This window comes from Dioscorea cayenensis, chromosome 3 (genome assembly GCF_009730915.1).
Source record: "Dioscorea cayenensis subsp. rotundata cultivar TDr96_F1 chromosome 3, TDr96_F1_v2_PseudoChromosome.rev07_lg8_w22 25.fasta, whole genome shotgun sequence".
Lineage (NCBI taxonomy): Eukaryota > Viridiplantae > Streptophyta > Magnoliopsida > Dioscoreales > Dioscoreaceae > Dioscorea > Dioscorea cayenensis.
This window is the reverse complement of record NC_052473.1, coordinates 1,285,668-1,306,941: the sequence shown is the minus strand read 5'-3', so window position 1 is coordinate 1,306,941 and position 21,274 is coordinate 1,285,668. Positions and strand designations below refer to the sequence as shown.

Sequence of the window (21,274 nt, the reverse complement as noted above, 5' to 3'; positions counted from 1 at the left end):
TTTATAAAAATAGACAGGTCACATCGCCTCACATGGCCACTGGACAATAAACATCTCAATCCATGTAGAACACATTAAGGACTTACGTAGGTTTTTTAAATATAATTAATTGATATTAATTAAACTTATAATAAAATATGGCAACCCCTTGTAAAGTAGTTTTTTATCTTCTTCAAAAAATTAAAATAAAAAAAAAAAAACAATCCTACTAAATAGAAGATTTATTTTAAATTTTATATATATATATATATATAATCGAATAGAAGAAAGTGAGTGTTAGATTACTCATTTTTATAAAAATTATTTTTAGTTAATCTCAGGTCAAAGATATAAGCAAGAAAATAAAATCAATTTATAAAAATAATTAAGTAAATATGGTATCTGGAAACATGAATTGTGACATATATGACTGCTGACTAGGTCAATAGTTAGGTCTTTCTTCATCTAGAATTCCAGCAATAAGAAAAAGTGACATGTTCACATGGAACCCTAATTTTATAGACTGTTCCAAAGTATATTTAAATACCCATTTTATCACGCTAGTTTTCTCATCTTTTATTATATATGGCTTTTCATACCTTCTCTCTTCTTGTCTATGATTTTACATTCATGTTATTATGTTCTTCAATCTTCATTCACTACTCATTTGTCATCGGAGACATTAGTGGCAGTCAACGAAGTACAATCAAGGTTAGCTCATTGTTACCAAAAACAATGTGCTCATTACCCAAAGGTTTATTAAACTTATTTTTTATCTATTAATTTCATATTTCAGTTTTTATTGTTTAGTACTGTTATTTATTCATATTTTTTAAAAATATAAAATAAAGCTAAATATCATTTTTTTAAAAATTAGTTTTTCTACACCTCTATCCAAGGTGATACATTATACATATTGTGGAAGTCGACTATATCATATTTGGTTTTTATATATTTGACAAATATTTTTATAAATTGCACCGTTTGATATCGAATGAATAAGCTTGTACTAATCTTACAAATTAATATGTTTTCATCTATATTCATAAAAATATATGACTCAAATTAATTAGGAATAGAGCTTGAGTCAAATTTAATAATATTAACAAAAACTTAATATATCCATTGACATGTCAACTATAGTATTAAATTTTTTTATAATTTAAATATTATGTTCTCTGAATTATTGATCAAGTCCCTAGTCTCTACTTATGAACCTCATTGCACATACACCAAATAAATACATAAATAAATAAATAAATAAATACAATTCCAAAAAAAATCTAGATGGTTTATGATCGAGATTCCATGTTACATCATCACATACAAGACAAATTTTGTCTCAAACTGTCACATGCATGCATGCATGTACTTAAATAATATTTTTACATTTAATTCTGGAAATGTTAATAATTCATTCTCAGTATTAGTAGATAATTAATAAATTAGTGAATTATACTTAAGGATTAAAATTGACTTTACAACAAAATAATTTAGGTACTCTTCATCTATTATAAAAGAACAAACAACAAAGGCTTGATAGTTGTTAAAAGATTGCAAGCAAACAAAGCCTACTTGGGATCAATTGGGGACCAAATTAATAATTGAAATGGCCTACAATGTTTAATGTTAATATAATTTATATTTTTGCTTATTGATTAAAAATGAAGAGCCAAATATATATATATATATATATATGCAAGTGTTGTTGTTTTTTTTTTTACAAAATGTGGATAGAAATCACAAATGCAAAGTTAATCTCTCAATACACATATGCTCTCATACTACATGAGCTATGGTTTAAACATACTTTTTCAGCATACCCTAGGTAGACACTCTGATACCAATAGACCAAGAGGTTTTTGGCTATATTAATACAAGTTGAGTAGTGCATGAGGATAAGTATGGTTCATCTCTACAAACATTTAAAATTTTTAATTAATTTTTAGAACCCTACCTCAATTAATTTGAATACTATTTTATCTGTCAAAAATAATTGTGCAATTAACTGAGATTGAGATTTGAAACCTAATCTAGATATAAATTTTTAATAAAGATGTTTAGGTTGATTTCATTATTTTTTTATTGTGTTTTTGATAAATATTAAAAAAATGGACTATTATTATGTAATATAAAATCTCATCTCCTTCAATTTTTTTATTTTTACAAATAAAAATTTTTTCTTATTAAACACTAAGTAAATCTTTTTGTGAGAGAGTTTAGGAAAAATAAAACATAATAAGGTAAAGTTTTACATACTTATTTACTTGTTTATTTATTTATATAAAAAATAATTAAAATATATATATAATGGGTACCCATGCACATGTGGGCTGGTTGACTAGTTGACTTGGCAAACATCCAAAAGCAAGAAAGCTAACAAATTTATATAAACCACCATTTGTGTACGCTGCTACCACCATTCTTTATCTTGTACTATGGCTTCTCATCCCTTCACTATCAGCTTCTTCTATGGCTTTGCCTTCTTGTTTCTATCATCTCCTTCATTCATTCACTACTCATTTGTCACCGGAGAAATCTCCGGCGATTTCCGACATGTCGTCAAACTCACCTCGTTGTTGCCTGCGCCAATGTGTGTGTCAACCAAAGGTAATTTTAGCCGACTTTCTTTGTGTTCATATTGTGTGACCAAGAAACAAAATAAACTTTATATTCATATTTGTGTAATTAGAATTTAAATACATACATTCTAATTTATTTTTATAATATTTATGTTGTTAGTATTTTTATAAAAGTTTAACAGCTAACTGTCAACTGACTTTATACAACAACACTTCTTATCTCATTTGTCTTGTTGAATTTGTTTTCTATGATGTTAATCTTCTGGTCAGATTCAATGGCTACTGGCACGCGGCTAAAGCTTGTCCACCAACACGGTGCATGCTCACCATTGAAACAAACTAAAAAACTAAACCACAAGCAAATCCTCACACAAGATCAATATCGTGTAAATTTCATCCAAAATCATCGTCGTTCATCTACCACCACTATTTATTTAAATAAAACCCAAATTTCCCCTATCACGGAAACAAAAATCCCAGCTTACAAAGGCTATTCTTTCTCAACCTCAAACTACATTGTAAACATTAGTTTCGGCACTCCAACACACGACTTCACCGTTGTCTTCGACACCGGAAGCGATGTTACCTGGATCCAATGCCAACCTTGTGCCGTCCATTGTTATCACCAACAAGAGCCAATTTTCGACCCAACTCAATCATCAACTTATTCTAATGTGTCTTGCTCCGCACCCGCCTGTGCGGAGCTAGACGTATCTGGTTGCTCTGGTACCACTTGTCTTTACGGTGTTCTTTACGGGGACAATTCTACTACTATAGGTTTTTTTATGCCAAAGACACTCTCACTCTTTTCCTCCTCCGACATTCTCCCCGGCTTCTTCTTTGGTTGCGGAGAGAATAACACAGGCCTCTTCGGAGAAACTGCCGGTATCCTCGGCCTCGGGCGAGGCCCGACGTCTTTAATCTCTCAATCTATAACCAAATATAATGGCGTCTTCTCTTACTGCCTCCCTGCTACCACCTCCTCCGCCGGCTACCTCACCTTCGGCGGCGAAGCTCCGGCGAACTTCAACTGCACTCAAATGCTCACTAATTCATCAATGCCCACCTTCTACTTCCTTGGTCTTCAATCCATCAGTGTGGCCGGAACAAAGCTCTCCATTTCTCCGACCGTGTTCTCCAACCCCGGAACTTTAATAGACTCCGGCACTGTCATTAGCCGGCTGCCGCCGGCGGCATACTCTTCTCTCCGGGATGCATTCCGGAAACAGATGGCAAAGTATCCCATGGCGCCAGCATTCCAATTACTTGATACCTGCTATGACTTATCAAGCTATGAGACGGTGGACATTCCGACGGTGTCGTTGGAGTTCACCGGCGACGTGGTGGTGGATTTGGATCTCTTCGGAATAGTGTTCGTTGTGAGTTTGTCTCAAGTTTGCTTGGCCTTCGCCGGAAATAGTGACGCCGGCGATGTTGGGATCATTGGGAATGTTCAGCAACGTAAAATTGGTGTGTTTTATGATGTGGGAAACAAAGTCATTGGGTTTGGTTCAGGAGCTTGTGATTGATCATGTCTAATTATATTTAAGTGTGTTTAATTACTGGAATAAATGGGATTAATTAAGGTTTCTTCTTCAAATCGTTATCAAGTGATCATCGATTGAAGAAATATTCCCCCTTTCATTATATATATATATATTTATATATTTTTATTTTTATGATGTACAAGCTAAAAGAAACCAATATGTTATTAAGTGATTACTAAATGATAATAATGATAAAGATTCATATGATTTGATATCCCTCGCTAGTGCTTCTTTGAAATCTAGGATGGATTATTCATCTTCAAAAATTGTTTTTTGGGTGTCACTTTTTATTTTTATATATATTTATTTTTGATTTTACTTCGGCTTCTATTTATTTTTGAAATTTAGGATAAATGATCTATTTTAAAGATTGTTTTCTGAATATCACTTTTACTTTAGAAACTTATGTTGTTTTGTTTATCTTTCGCTCCTCTTTGTTTTTTTGGAATGTGGTCCTCTTTTATTTAATATTTGTTTGTTCTTGTTGTCTTTTTTTTTGTTTTATCAACCATTGTAATTATTTGATGGCTTGTGACTAGTTTTACTAAATTTATTTTTTTTTAATGAAAATAAATAAATAAATAAGGATTGATGGCAAAATTCTTAGCATCCACGAGCCAATCAAAATCAAAACATGATCCTCTACACATGCACTTTTCATTATCTGCCGAAATATATGTATACACACGCACTCTAATTTGGACCTTAACCTCATCTTCAATTTGATGTATTTATTTCTTTTAATATTTATCAATTTATATTAAATTCTGATAGTGTGTAATATTTAATTCTTGAGATAGTTGGGTGAATTAAAATTAAGGGTATAAAATTATTAACCAAGAATAAGTGAACAAACTTCCAAAACAAAGGAAAAGTGCAAGCAAACAATTTAGGGGACCAAATATGCTATGAAATGACATTTCAATTACCAATTATTGCAAGAAATTGATAGTAAAAACATAACAATCTTGTTTTTTTTTCATTTGTGCTTATTAGTGGCAATCATTTTCTATATAACTAACTTTTATCTATTTTTTTATTAGATCATTAAAAAAATAATTATTTTGAGAGGTCATATTCTTTTTTGAGGAATAATTTTTTTTATTTATAATTATGTTTTAAACAGGGAAATAACCAAACAAAAACATAATGAAGGAAAAAAGAAAATTAACAAAATGCATGTAATTCATGTAAGTTTAGGGTCCATTATGATTACTTTATCTCTCAATTATTATTATTATTATTATTATTATTATTATTATTATTATTATAAATGTGTGAAGAAGCCACAAAATAGAAGTCTCAACTTTTATCTCTTAATTATTAATAGCTCCATATATATTTATATACACATAACACGTGAATTATCGTATAAATAAATTATGTTATGCTTTTATTTATTTATTTTATAATATTTAAATTTCATCATTATATAAACTTCTAAAATTTTAGAAATTAGGAAACGTAATCTAAATAATTATAAAAATTACACATTTAAACATTCGGACTAATATATATATATATATAATCTTAAAAATATTATTTTAATGAGTACAGATTTTATAACATATATGAAATAAAAATCAAATTTTAAAAAAAGATATATAATCATCTTCCTATTTAATATATTTTTCTTTTGTATTTTTTTTTTTTTTTTGAATTATGGATATTGATATTGATTTATGTTTGAATTTGTATTCGGATAAGCATTAAAAGTAGATTAGCATAAGGGATAACAATAACCTATTATCAAATGATACATGATATCCTTTAATTGTAAATATAGTAACATGGCATCATGGAAAATTTATACAATAAACTATTTTAACATAGAAACATGAACGTAATGTATACACCACTCAAATAGTTAATCCAAATCCAGTTATTATGATGTGCACTTTGCACTCCGGGTGTGGTTTATTTAAATTTTTTTATTGTATTTATAAAGGCTTAATTTGATTTCTCCAAAAAAACTGTAAGGTCAAGGTATATATGTAATTGGTTTGAAATTTTTTTTTTACAAAGACAAGTATGTACGGAAATGCATTAGTTACAGTAGCTTGAATAACCTCCTAAAAATAAATCTCCTTGCTATATATGTAATCTTGGAGAGGAAGACAACATATATTCTTCACATAGAACTTTCACATAGGACTTAGTTTAATATGAGTTAAGAGGCTCAAACCCGAGACCTCCCAATCAATATATGGCTTGGACCCTTCAACCCATATATATATATATATATTCATTTATTCATTTATATATATAGATATTTATAGTTTGTTACTGTTTATCTTACTATCCATCATCTCCAACATGGTCACAAACGAGCTATCGATCTCCGGAGGCATACTTTTCTCCAACATAGTCATGTTCCGGCAGAAGGCATCACAGTATCCGGCGGTGAGGTCTTGGATTTGGAAGCCTCCGGGACACTATATGGTGAGTGAATCATTGAGGAGAATGTGATTAATGATGATGATATATGATTATAAGATGACTAAGTGAGGGATTATTTAGTTAAACAAATGGGATTAGTACTTAATTATATGCATGCTTGATCGTCAAGTATGTGCTTAATTTTGTTTTGCATCTTTTAAATAAAAAAAAAGTTTTGGGACATGCTTTGGTTTTTTTTTTTATTTGTACTTAATCTCTCTTTTTAATAATAATTTATTTTTAATGCAAAAAATGTTTGCAAAAACAGAGAAAGAAGATAACAGAAGCACAAGAAAGGAGGAGTAATCTACTATAGGGTTTGATTTTGATTTGAATCGCTAGTTTAGTTCGAAACCCTTGTAGGCTGATAAAGTTGAGGGAGTGTTTTATCTTTTGGGATGCCTCATTGAGTGAGTGTTGATGATTGTCTGCAGATGTTGAGAACCAAGAAAAAAGCATATTAGTAATTTTAATCATTATAGTATAAAAAGATAACGCAAAAAAATTGAAATATGCTATTGCTTCGTTCTAGCCAAATATTTCACAAGATAGCTCTTGAACTGAGGTCCCAAAAGGTTTGAAATTGATACTAAAGGAAAAGAATTCAAGTGGTCCAAATCTGACAGTGCTTATTGACAAAAGTTTACTAAACTTATTTTTTATGGTATATTTCTATTAACAAAGTTATATTTTATATTCTAAGGACTAAACTAAGAATGACCCAAATTTAGTGAAATAAATGGAATTGGCAGTTAATATGTATATATGATTTCAAATCCGTAGAATATTATGAAGAAATTAATTAAAAAAACATACTCAGCAAGGAAGCCATATCTCTATTCTCAAAGTAGATGGTTTGTTTCAAACTCTCAATTCGCCTCCAAAACTCTAGAGAATCTCCCTTTTCTTTTCTCAAGCTTCGCCATCAAAAAAACAAAAGATCCTTTTTAAAACCTTATTCAGAAATATTAATATATATCCACTTACAGGCTGCTTAATTTGGCATAAGAAAGCGACTATAAAGAGTTAGAGAAGATGGGTTGTGAATCTTACAGAATCACTTACGGCTATAAGTCTTGTCCAAAAGGTCTTTTGTATGGTGTTACGATCCAGCTTATGATCGTACACGCTTGACCGTATAGCTCTAGCAACCATCTTTACGAGCGTATGTTGCTCCTCATAAGTTCCTATTTTTGTCTTTATGTTTCTCCCTATAGGCATAAGTATACCTGTAAAAGTTCTCTGGATGAGACTTACGGCCGTAAGCATGGTCATAAGATGCCCGTAAGTAGATCTGTATGGCCTATTTTTCAATGATTAATGCCAAAAAAGCTCCATCTTCCTCATTTTGCCTCTAGAATGTTTCTTTTAGCTTTCGTTCATTTTTAACCACTATACCCGGAAGATACAATATTCACCATGTTTAGCATCAAATTCTATAATAATACTCTAATTTAGGTATATACAAAATGATATTAAATAATAAATAAATGTACACTTATCAATATTCAAGCTGTGAAACACGAACAATGTTAAATAACCATCCCAAAATTCACTTTTAAGTAGGATTAAAATCACAAGGCATAACTGGCTCCAGAATTTTGGTTATTATTTATTTTTATCTTTAAAATATTAAAATATTTATTTTGACTAGTAAATATATAGATTTATTTAAGTGGTAGAAAGAATGCTAATTTTTATTAACAAAGTTATATTTTTATATTTTGAGGACTAAAGGAAGAATGGCCCAAATTTAGTGAAATAAATGGAATTAGTAGTTAATATGTATATATGATTTCAAATACGTAGAATATCATGAAGAAATTAATTATAAAAACATACTCTGAAAGAAAGCTATATCTTATTTGGTTTTATATTCATAAGATTAGTATAGGCTAATTTATATATATTTTTTTTATATTTTCCTTCTATATTTCATAAAAGTATATGGTTCCAATTAAATAGGAGACAAACTTGAGTTAAATTTAGCAAATGCCAATAGAAACTTAATTCATTAATATTTGAGTGATTTTTTTTTTTTACAAATGCGATAAGCACAGTTAGTAAAAAATGTGCACAAAAATCAGAAATTGATCATCGAATTCGTATACCTTCACATAATAATTAATACAGGGTTTTGAAATATAAACCGGTACCCACATTTGGGACCTATCACTATTACAAATATCTGATGGGACTTAAATTCAAAACACTTAAAAATTGTGAACCGCGCTTTTTGTGGTAGAGCTAACACTATTGGACCAGAAATCCTTTGGGTGGTATAAAAATCTTTCATAATTTTAATTTTATGTTCTATGAATTATCGATCAAATAACAGCCTGTGAAGCTCATAGCACATACATAAAAAATAATAATAAATAATAAAAACAAAAATCCATGTTACATCCCGAAGCAACCTTTTGAAATAATATGTTACAGTTAATCCTAGAAACATTTTAATTCTCAATGTTAGTAGATAATTAATAAACTATTTCCCTGTTCTTATTTATATGTCAACTAAACTCCAACAAATGAGCAAATCAATTAAAATTAGTTGATAGATTTCAATAAATAAAATATTTATCAATTTTTTAAAATTAACTTATTAAAAATTCATCAAAAAGTCCATTAATTTCTCTCTCCATTTTAATTATTTTTTTCTTTTTTTTCTGAAAATGACTCGTAAATATGTATCATTAATTGATTTATTGGGAATAAAGAACACTTGATTAGGTTACTAGTAATACCGGTGTAGCAACCACTATTAAAAAAGTGAAAATATTTATTAAAAAATATAAAAGTATAGTTAAACATATTTAATACTCCATAAATTTTTTAAATAAATAAATATATATATATATAATAAAAGACTTTTAAAAAAAGGACAAATGAAAAGACAAGTGAGCAGGGGCTGAGCGGCAAGGAGTCAGAATCATAAAAAAAATCTAAATTTTGATAAAAAAATATATATATTGATATATTAATTAACTTTAATTATTTCTCTTAGATTTTACTTATTGTTATAAAAAAATTTAAATGTATTTTATAATTTAAAAATTTTGTTAATTAATTATTTTAAAATTTGTAGTTCGCCCCCCATCTATATAATTTCTGGCTCCGTCACTGCAAGTGAGAGTAATAAATTAGAATTATTGCTTTGCTCAACAAGGGACCCTACTTGGAGTGAAGTGTCTTTGATCTAATTTTGTCTCGGGTCGTTGATCTCTTTAGTTGAAATTTTATGACTATTTTGCATTTGCCGATTTCAAAAACTGCTATTTCTTGACCATTATTGCAAAAAGTTTCAACAAATTCTGTTATTAGTAAGTTAATGCTATACTTCTTCAAAAGATATCATTGAACCTTTGATATCTAATTTCCATTGCTTTGTGTGTCATTTCCAACAACCAAGTGATATTTTGGGGTTCTATGGATGAGCATATAAATATAATTAACTTGATTGGATATAGACTAGTTGCAAATATAATTAACGGCTATAATTATAACGACTACATTTACAACAGCTATATTTACAACGGCTATTTTTCAAAGTTTAATTACCAACGGTTATAATCCAATGGTTATATTTATTATGTAATAATTATTTATTATGCAAAACAAACACTCCATTATATAAGAAAAAAATATGTAATAATTTTTGTAATATTTTTTTTATTTTGTTACCCAAACACCCATTCTGTAGGAATAAAATATGTCATAATTTCTGTAATAATCACTTGCACTTCCTGCATAATAAAATTATGCCATATTTTTTTATTTTGCATCCAAACAGGCTATAAGGATATAAATCAACTTTTCTCCGCAATAATTTAGGTATATTTTTCACCTAAAATAAAAATCAAATAAGACATACTTGATAGTTATTTAAAACAAATTGCAAGCAAATATGACCCGATTGGGTACCAATTGGAATCAAATTAATACTTGAAATGTACCCAGCTGGAATCAAATTAATACTTGAAATGACATATTTTATTTCACAACTAACCGGAGAGAAATTTCGAGAGGACATATAATGTTTTATGTCAATATAATTTATATTTTTGTTTATTGAGAAGCATGTAGTTTTTTTGGATAAATTATGATTTATTTTAAATAAATAAATAAGAAGCCAAATAAATTTGGATCAAAGTTATGTGTGTATATATATTAATGCAAGTTCCATGGTGGAGGATAAGAGATTTATTCAAACAAACATTTAAAATTCTTAATTAATTTTCGGTACCTCACCTTAACTAATATGAATGCCATTTTACCTAATTTAATTTTGGATTGAGATTTAAAACCTAATATAAATTTTAAAAAAATTATAGACAAATCATTAGTAAAATTTAAACTCTTGATTTTTAAGTAAAAAATAAATAAAAGACCCGACACTTGATTTTTAAGTAAAAAAGAAAATAAAAGACCTACCACCTTACTGCAAAGATATTTTATTTATCTTTTTAATAAAGATAATTATGTTGATTTCACTATTTTTATTGTGTTTATTACAAACAGACTATAAGTAAATAAAATAAATTTTAATTTATATTTTCTTAAGAGAATTTAGTACCATAAATTAGATAGTTTAATCTCTTTGGGAAAATTGGTTATAAACCCCTCAAAAATTTTATAATTACATATTTACCCTCAGAAAAAACATAATTGTATATATATACCCCTGAAAAATATAGATAATTGCCAATATGCCCCTATTGTTAGATATAGTTAATCAAACTTGATTAACTATAGTTATAACTTGGATTAAGATATACAAAATGTCTAAAATAACCTTTGTATAACTTAAAAAAACTTTTCAAGAATATATATGCAAGGGCATAATAGTAATTTTATATATATGTTGTTTGTTAACGAATGATTTTTTTAACTAATTTGAACCACAAAGGTATATACGCAATTATATATATTATTCAAGGGTATGTATGTAATTAACTTTTATTTAGGGATAAATATGCAATTTCAAAATTATTAAGGGGTACACCTGCAAAATTCCCAATCTCTTTACTATTTTTATTTTAACAAAAGATTTTTCCACCCTATCAAACACTATTCCCCTATTTATTTATTATATCAAAAACAAAAAATAGAAAATCTACACCTATACACAAGTTGACTAGTTGATTAGGGAACCAGCCAAATGCAAGAATGCTGCAAAAGTTATATAAACCACCATTTGTGTATGTTTTTTTTGGGAAAGAGGAGCGGGGTGAACCCACTAGAGACCCAGGGACGTGCACGTTGCCTCAGTGGAACAAGTGGGGACGGGTCAGCACGCGTGGTACTAAACCACCGCAGACACAACCACTATTCACAACTCCCTGTAATGCGCCTCACGGGAAATCGAACTCTCACCATTTGTGTATGTTACTACCATTCTAATCTTGCACTATGGCTTCTCACCCCTTCACTATCTTCTTCTTCTATGGCTTTGCCTTCTTTCTAGCTTCTCCTTCATTCATTCACTACTCATATGTTTCCGGAGAAATCTCCGGTGACTTCCAACATATAGTCAAACTCATCTCTTTGTTACCGGGGCCAATCTGTTTGTCAACCGAAGGTAATATTTTTAGCTGATTTTTTTTTTTTAATGTAAGAATAACAATAAACTTTATACTGATCAGATAAAATTCATATTTATAAAATTCTCATAAAAGTTTAACGGCTACCTGTTAGCTATCTTACACCATGACTCTCCTCTTTTCTCATCTTATTGTTGTTGTTGAATTTATTTTCTATTAATCTTTGTATTTTGGTTAGATTCTAAATTTGTCGGCACACGATCAAGCTTGTCCATCGAGACGGCGCATGCTCACCACTGAAACACACAAAGAAATTAAACCACAAGCAAATCCTTGCACAAGACCAATATCATGTAAACTTCATCCACAATTATCATCGTCGTACCTCTGTTACTAGCATTAACTCAATAAAGACCCAAATCTCCCCGGCAATGGTGACAAAAATCCCGGCTTACCAAGGCTCCTCTTTCTCAACTCCAAACTACATTGTGACCATTGGTTTTGGAACTCCAAAACATGACTTAACCGTCTCATTTGACACCGGAAGTGATGTTACTTGGATCCAGTGCCAACCTTGTGCCGGCTATTGTTACCACCAACAAGAGCCGATCTTCGACCCAACTAAATCTTCGACTTACTCTAATGTCTCTTGCTCCGCACCAGCTTGCTCACAGCTACAAGTATCCGGGTGCTCTGATACCACTTGTCTTTATGGTGTTCTTTACGGGGACAATTCTACTACTATAGGTTTTTATGCCAAAGACACTCTCACTCTTTCCTCCTCCGACATTCTCCCCGGCTTCTTCTTTGGTTGCGGAGAGAATAACAAAGGCCTCTTCGGAGAAACCGCCGGTATCCTCGGCCTCGGGCGAGGCCTGACGTCTTTAATCTCTCAATCCAAAACCAAATATAATGGTGTTTTCTCCTATTGCCTCCCTTCCACCACCTCCTCCGCCGGCTACCTCACCTTAGGCGGTAAAGCTCCGGTGAATCTCAAGTATACTCCAATGCTCACTGATTCATCAATGCCTAGCTTCTACTTCCTTGATCTTCAATCCATCAGTGTGGCCGGAACAAAGCTCTCTATTTCTCCGACTGTGTTCTCCAATGCCGGAACTATAATAGACTCTGGCACGGTCATTAGCCGGTTGCCACCTGCAGCATACTCTTCTCTCCGGCAAGAATTCCGGCAAAAAATGGCAAAGTATCCTGCGGCGCCGGGGATTAGAATTTTTGACACATGCTATAACTTATCAAGCTATGAGACGGTGGAGATTCCGATGGTGGCATTGGAGTTCGCCGGCGGAGTGATCGTGGATTTGGATTTCTTTGCAATAGTGTACGTTGTGAGTTTGTCTCAAGTTTGCTTGGGTTTCGCCGGAAATGGTGACGCCGGCGACAAAGGGATCATTGGGAATGTTCAGCAACGTAAACTTAGTGTGGTTTATGATGTGGGAAACAAAGTTATTGGGTTTGGTCAAGGCGCTTGTAATTGAAGATGTCTAAAATTATATTTTAAGGGTGTTTAATTACTTAAATAAATGGAATTAAGGTTTCATCTTCAAATCATTATCAAGTGATGATCAACTGAAGAAATATTGTCTCTTGTTGTTTATTTTTTATTTATATATTTTTATTTTTATGATGTTCAAGCTAAAAGAAACCGATATGTTATTGGGTACGTGATTACTATATAATATATAATAATAAAGATTCATAGTATTTGCCATCTCACGCGGTTACTATGAACTTTAAGGTGGATGATACATCTTGAAGATTGTTTAATTTCTAGTGTCACTTTTACTTTGAAGGATGATGTTTGCCTTTGTTTCGGCTTCTCCCCCTCTCATTTTATACTTGTTTGTTCTTTTTAAATGAAAAGTGGATAAACCATCGATTTATTGATAAAAAGAAAAAAAGCGAGTACAAGAATAAAAATTCTCTCACCGAAGTGAAGGAGAAAAGTACAATAAAAGCAGTAGAAATGAAAATAAAAGGAGGTAAAAGCATGTTCAGGCGGAAGACACCGTCTGGCATCTCGAGCACGGCTAGAAGATCCGGTGGTGCGAAAGAACTCCCTATGGGGTGTCGTGATCGAGTTCGCCAAGAGGATTTGATGCGCTTGCGCTGAGGAAGTCAAGAGAGCGCTTGATTTTCTGTGATGCTTCATTAAGTGTTTGTTGATGTCTATCCGCAGCTGTTGGGAACCATGAAAGAAGCATATTAGCAGTTTTAAAAATCATGTTTGTTCTTGTTTTCTTCTTTATTATTGTTAGTTTTTATTTGTTGTTGTAACTAATAAATGTCTTAGCATCCATGAGCCAATTATTATTGAAGCTGCACACTCTCTAATTTGGACCTTAAACTATCTTCAATATTATGTGTTCATTTTTACCAAACCTTGGACGGGGGGAGCTAAAAACCCCGCTTCTTCATTCGATCTTGATAATGGATTTTTCCATCCTCCGCTCCTCCCAGCACCCTGTTGTTCATCAGTAAAAAGTGAACTCTAATGAGCAAGGTTGCTATCAACATTCATAAGGCACCTATTTTCTCCTCAAAGTCTCATGAATCTAAGTACTTAGATATTGAACCCTCCTGTTCTAAAGGTCCGAATCAAATATTACTCCTTCAACTAATCAGTGAATGAATTGAGATCCTAGGCCAATTGCTCCTCTAACTCAGTTGATTCATCAACATGCGTCATTACCTTCCTAATGGTCCTCCCTCGTATAGGTGGTCTTCAATTTTTTTGCCACCCGACATATTTATCGATGGGTCAAGGTTGGTGTGTACATGGACCGGCTTAGATACAAGCTCAGATTCATCTTGGTCTGTCTTTGAATTAGAGGCGGGCACAAGCTAACATTTGACCCAACCCAGCCCATATTGTAGTGAGTCTTGTTACGGGTTAAATTTTTCCAACTTGGTGACCCAACAAGTTTTTAATCCACCTAATCGCCTAACTCGATACACCCGCCAGGTTAAACCCGGTCAACTCGGCTAGTTGGGTTTTTTTAATTTTTAAGATAAAATTTATTAAAAATACAATTTTATCTCTCATGGAGTTAAACTGATCTTAACCTCAATTTAACATGCACAAATAGTAGAGATAGGAAGCCCAGAAGCTGGTGAATTCTACTTCATTTATAACACGATGAGCAAAAAAATAATTACCCCTGACCTTGAGAGTTCGAGAATGAAGCTAAGACCTAAGCAAATCTTAATGGTGACTATTAAGTAAATAAGTAATAATTCTGATGTAAAATAAAAATATTATGTGAGCTCTGATTGCTCTCAGACCCAAGAGAATGTATAGAGAACTTAATTCGATTAGTAAATGAATTAAGTACAAACCCATCTTTTTTTTTTAGTTATTTTAAATTGAGTTGTCTCAATTTTTTTGTTTATTAAAATTATTTTAAATTATTTTATTTTTTAAATTAATTTTTCTAAAAAAAACTCAGTTTAAGGTTTTTTATTATATTTTTTTAAATATCAATACAAAAAGTGTGGGGCGGATGGCAAAAGTAATTGATAGGTGTTTAAAGCGCCCAAGGTTAGCTCCTCACCAATTTATAATCTAATAATAATAAAAATATTAAAACAAATAATAAAACACATTTAGAAAACCCGCCCGATTAAGGCCTTGGAACTGATTTGATTACTTCCCTCTTTGTAACCAATGGTTCCCATTGGTGCATAATTTTAGAGATAGTTGGATGAATTAAAATTAAGGATATAAATTAAATTATTGACCAAGAATAATTGAGAAACAAACCTCCAAAATAGAGAGAAGTGCAAGCAAACAATTTGGGGGACCAAAACTATGTCATGAAATGACATTTCAATTACCAATTATTGCAAAAAATTGATAGTAAAAACATGACAATCTTTTAAAAAAAAAATTGATTTGTGCTTATTAGTGGCAATCATTTGCTATATAACTAACTTTTATCTAATTTTCTTATCATTTACAAAAAAAAATTGATAGTATAAACAAAGAATTTTTTTATTTTATTTATGCTAATTTGTTTTGTCCTAAAGAGACAAATAAACAAACAAAAACATATTGAAAGGCAAAAATGCATGTGTATATATATATATTCACGTAAGTTTAGGGGATCAATGATGATTATCTTATCCCTCAATAATAATAATAATAATTATTATTATTATTGATAAAAGTGTGAAGAAGCACAAAATCGAACTATCAAATTTTATCTCAATTATTAATAGTTCCATACTTATACACACGAACACACATAATATGTGAATTATTATATTAATAAATTATATTATGTTATGTTGTTTATTTATTTATTTGATAATATCGAAATTTCACCATTATATAAACTTCTAAAATTTTAGATTAGGAAACCTAATCTAAATAATTATAGAAATTATACATTTAAACATTCGAATTATATATATATTATCTTAAAAATGTTGTTTTAATGAGTACAGATTTTATAACATACATGAAAAAAAAAATTCTAAATTTGTAAAGGATATAATAATCATCTTCCTTCTTAAAATATATTTGTGTGTGTTTTTTTTAATTATGGATATTGATGTTGATTCTTGTTTAAATAGTATTCAGATAAGCATTAAGAGTAGATTACCATAAGAGACAACAATAAACTATTATCAAATGATACGTGATATCTTTTAATTGTAAATGTAGTAGCATGGCATCATAGAAAATTTATACAATAAACTATTTTAACATAGAAACATGAACATAATGTGAACACCACTCAAATAGTTAATAAATAAATAATTGAAAATAAAAAGTTTATTGAATGCTTAGGGAATCAAAATATGAATGGTTTGACTCCTAATGAGTTTTTTAAATGGGAGTAGTTGTCAAGTGGCTATCAAATAACACATGTAAAAAAAGTTGTTGAACTTATTTTGGGGATCATCAAACTATTAAATATTAATGGCTAAGTAGTTTTTCCTCTAAGAAAAAAATAGAGTGGGAACATAGTAAATTTAAAAATTAAAAAACCATTTCAAGACATAATATTTTTATAACTCACATGACAATGAGTAATCATTTTTCTTTTCTAAATATTAAAGATAAATATATAACTCATGTTTTTTTTTTCAAATGAGAGAGTGAATGTCCAACTTTAATTGTGATTTATTTATATTTATTAAAAATATATATTAGACGAATATTACCAAACCAAATAAATAAGCATACTAAAATACCCAAGAGAAAAGAAAGTGGTTACAAATATAGTAGAAAATATACTACAAATCATATACAGAATAGATATACAAGGAGTTCAAGTGCATGTTTAAAAACAAAAGATATAATTCACAAGAGTTGAATACATGCATAATCACAAAAGATAATTAATTAACTCCACTTAAAAAGAAAAGTAAGTGGACAAACAAAATAAAGTTTCCATGAAATAATTAGTCAAAAGATCACCCATTGATAGTTTCTTTGTCAAATTAAAGAGTGGAGTGCTCGATTATTTCATCCCACATATATATACTGCTTAAACCTTAAATATTATTGAGATGAACACATGTTAAACCAAATGAACAGAATGGCTAAGTCAACACACAAGTCCTCTCTCTCTTTTTTCACTTAGTTGGTGAACATCCCAAGTTCTTCAAAGTCTCTCTGAAGCGTTTAAAATTGGAAACACAACACCACAAGTCAAGCCTGAAATTATGTTCAAGTTTGGTGCCATCCAACTCATCAAAATTCTTCTTGGACTCCATAATGTCTTCGAATGGGACCATTTCCACTCTTACACTCTTCTCTCTATTTCTTATTGCTGTTATTGTCATGATATGTGACCAAACATGTTCACTAAGGAACCTTCCCAAAGACCAATTGTGCTTGCAAGAAAAAATAGCAAATCTATATAAGCAACCATTTGGGTGCACTACTCTTGTTATCTTCTCTGTGTGCAATGGCTTCTCATTTCTTTGCCTTCTTGCTTCTATGTTTTTCTTTACTCATTCAATACTCATATGTCGCCGGAATAATCTCCGGCAGACTAGAACATACTATCGCGGTTAGCTCATTATTGCCGGAGACCATTTGTTCAACTACTGAAGGTAAATTTAGTCTTGAAATTAATATACTTTTCATTAAGTTTTTATACTAAATCGAATCCATTACAGACTTCACTGACAACAATCGACTAAAACTCACACATCGACACGGACCGTGTTCACCAATCAAGAACTCAAAAAAGCCCGATCACAAGCAAATCCTAGCACAAGACCAATCCCGAGTCTACTCAATTCAACACCGCCGTCACCACTCATCCACCACCACTACTATCAAAATCGAACCAAACAAAATTCATCAATCACCATTAGCCGGAACAAAAATCCCGGCTTACACCGGAAAATCTTTCTCGACCGCAAACTTTATAGTCACGGTAGGTTTTGGCACTCCAAAACGCGATCTCTCCCTAATCTTCGACACCGGAAGCGATGTCACATGGATCCAATGCCAACCTTGCATCTCCTCTTGCTATGCTCAACAAGAGCCAATCTTCGAGCCAACTCAATCATCGACTTACTCCAATGTGTCTTGCTCCGAGTCCGCTTGCTCGGAGCTAGACACATCGAGCTGCTCCGGCGCAACTTGTCTTTATGCCGTACAATATGGTGACAATTCTTACACCGTCGGTTTTTTCTCTAAAGACACTCTTACTCTTTCTTCCTCCGACATCCTCCCCGGCTTCTTCTTCGGCTGCGGTGAAAAAAATAGAGGCCTATTCGGCAAAGCCGCCGGCCTCCTTGGCCTCGGCCGAGGCTCGACATCATTAATCTCTCAATCCAAAACCAAATACAATGGAGTTTTCTCCTACTGCCTCCCTTCCACCTCCTCCTCCGCCGGCTACCTCACCTTCGGCGGCGGAGCTCCGGCGAACATCAAATATACTTCAATGCTTACTGATTCATCTATGCCCACATTCTACTTCCTTAATCTTCTATCCATTAGAGTGGCCGGAATCAAGCTCTCTATTTCTCCGACAGTATTCTCTAATGCCGGAACTTTAATAGACTCCGGCACGGTCATAAGCCGGCTGCCCCCGGCAGCGTACTCGTCTCTCAGGCAAGCGTTCAAGCAAAAGATGGGCAAGTATCCGACGGCACCGGCACTGTCTATACTAGATACTTGCTATGACTTCTCAAACTATAGCACGGTGTCGGTGCCGACGGTGGCGCTGGAGTTCGCCGGCGGCGTGGTGGTGGATTTGGATTTTTCTGGGATACTTTATGTGGCAAGTTTGTCTCAAGCTTGCTTGGCCTTCGCCGGAAATAGTGACGCCGGCGATGTCGGAATCTTTGGGAATATTCAGCAGCATAAGCTTAATGTAGTTTATAATGTGGGTAAGCAAGTCATTGGGTTTGGAAAAGGAGGGTGTAATTAGATTATGATTAGATGATTAAGAGGTGGATGTTTGGATTAATAAAGGGGATTAGTGGTTAATGAATAAGGGATTAATTGTGGAGTTATGCTTTTGTTATAATAAGAACTGAGAATTGTTATCTTGGAATATATTTGAAGAATAATATTTGATTTGAAATGATATTTGTAATATTGAATGGGATTGTAGTGGTTAATTAATAATCATCACAACATTGAGTGAAGGAAAGAAAGCAGATGATCTTTTAATTTATTTATTTATTATTATTTTTTAGCACTTATTTTCGGCCAGAGAGCAAAGTAATCATATTATACAAATGTATATAATTTAATTTTTATTTTATTTTATTTTGAACAAAATGGATAAGTTCCGATGAATGTTACATGATTTAAAATTTAAATTTATTTTTTCAACAAAATATGAACATTTACAGAAGAAACATAAACTAAAATTTAATTTTAATTTTTTAATAAAAATATAAACATTTTATATTAAGAAACATGATCTAAAATTAAAATTTTTTTTAAAAAAATAAAAATACGAACACTTGATGAACACCTTAAGTTAAAATATGAACTAAAATTTGAATTTAGTTTTTTAATAAAAATATGAACATATGACAAACACTTGACATCATAAAGAACATGACCGAATAAAGAGCATGACCCAAATTTTATATTTATTTTTTTTCCATTAAAATATAAACACTCCATTATCACCTTTTTTTTGTAAATAAAAATATGAAAACCTTAAATAAAGGCCATTAGCATTCCTTAAAACTTAGACCCTGAAAAGAAATATGACAAAAAACGTATACAATTGAAAGCAAAATATGATGAAAGAAGTAGTGGATGAATAATGGAAAGAAATGTAATGAAGATGACATCATAGGTGACGTCACAGTCACAATGTAACAAAATGAATGCACTAATAATGCTTGCAAGTGTGTTGCTTATTGGGATGGGATGGATTCCTCAATGACCCAGGTGAGCATGTAGTGAAAGCAATTGCCAACCACCCATCTATTTTTTTATTAATGGATTTCTCTTTTCAAAGGATATAATAAATCACCACTTTTGTAAAGATATTATATAATATATTTATATATATATATATATGTTATAAAGATATTGTTAGTTTTATGTATCTCTCAGATGAAATAAGAATAGCAAAAATGTTTATGGGTCCTCCAATAATTCTTATCTTGATACCAATATTAGTGTTAGGAATGTATATGGATGTCCAAGTTGGTGAAACACTTCATTCAAAACGATAGACCTAAACTTTTACTACTTTGCAATACAATTGACGAGAATTTTGGTGAAGACATGACACAGCATTTAACTCTGCTTGTCTTGTTAATGACAATCACAAAAGGGAATTATAAATATTGCATTGGTTAATATATACTTCATATAATATGGTTTTTTTTTTATAAATAAAAAAATTTGATCAAATATCAATTTAATCATTACCGTCATCCAATCCAATGAATTAACATCTTCATTAGTTAAGATATATGACCATAATGAATCTTTAACAGTGCGCTAACTATTATTTTCGTAAATATTTTGAATCAAATTAAAATTCAGTAATTAAAATAATATTTAACCGAAATTTCAATAATTTACTTTAAAAAAAAATTAACCCATATAATATAGTATAACATACATAATAACAAGGTACTAAAAAATATATTATAAATTATTTAAACCTTCAATTTCAAGAGCTAAAACACAGCAATAGAACATACCACACTGGAACATCGA

The 21,274-nt window shown here is 31.0% G+C and overlaps 3 protein-coding genes across 3 annotated transcripts; all 3 read left to right on the top strand.

Moving 5' to 3' along the window:
• Positions 1-2,403: 2,403 nt before the first annotated feature.
• Positions 2,404-4,161, top strand: LOC120255223 (aspartyl protease family protein At5g10770-like). Its single transcript, XM_039263102.1, has 2 exons — positions 2,404-2,589; positions 2,832-4,161. The coding sequence occupies exons 1-2, from the start codon at positions 2,418-2,420 to the stop codon at positions 4,088-4,090; spliced, it is 1,431 nt and encodes a 476-aa protein (XP_039119036.1). The 5' UTR covers positions 2,404-2,417; the 3' UTR covers positions 4,091-4,161.
• Positions 4,162-12,521: 8,360 nt separating this feature from the next.
• On the top strand, positions 12,522-13,586 carry LOC120255218 (aspartyl protease family protein At5g10770-like). The gene has a single exon (XM_039263098.1). It carries the CDS (start codon positions 12,522-12,524, stop codon positions 13,584-13,586), a length of 1,065 nt encoding a protein of 354 aa, XP_039119032.1.
• A 4,366-nt stretch (positions 13,587-17,952) lies between these two features.
• On the top strand, positions 17,953-19,669 carry LOC120282155 (aspartyl protease family protein At5g10770-like). Its single transcript, XM_039288910.1, has 2 exons — positions 17,953-18,177; positions 18,244-19,669. The coding sequence occupies exons 1-2, from the start codon at positions 18,030-18,032 to the stop codon at positions 19,506-19,508; spliced, it is 1,413 nt and encodes a 470-aa protein (XP_039144844.1). The 5' UTR covers positions 17,953-18,029; the 3' UTR covers positions 19,509-19,669.
• Positions 19,670-21,274: the final 1,605 nt, after the last annotated feature.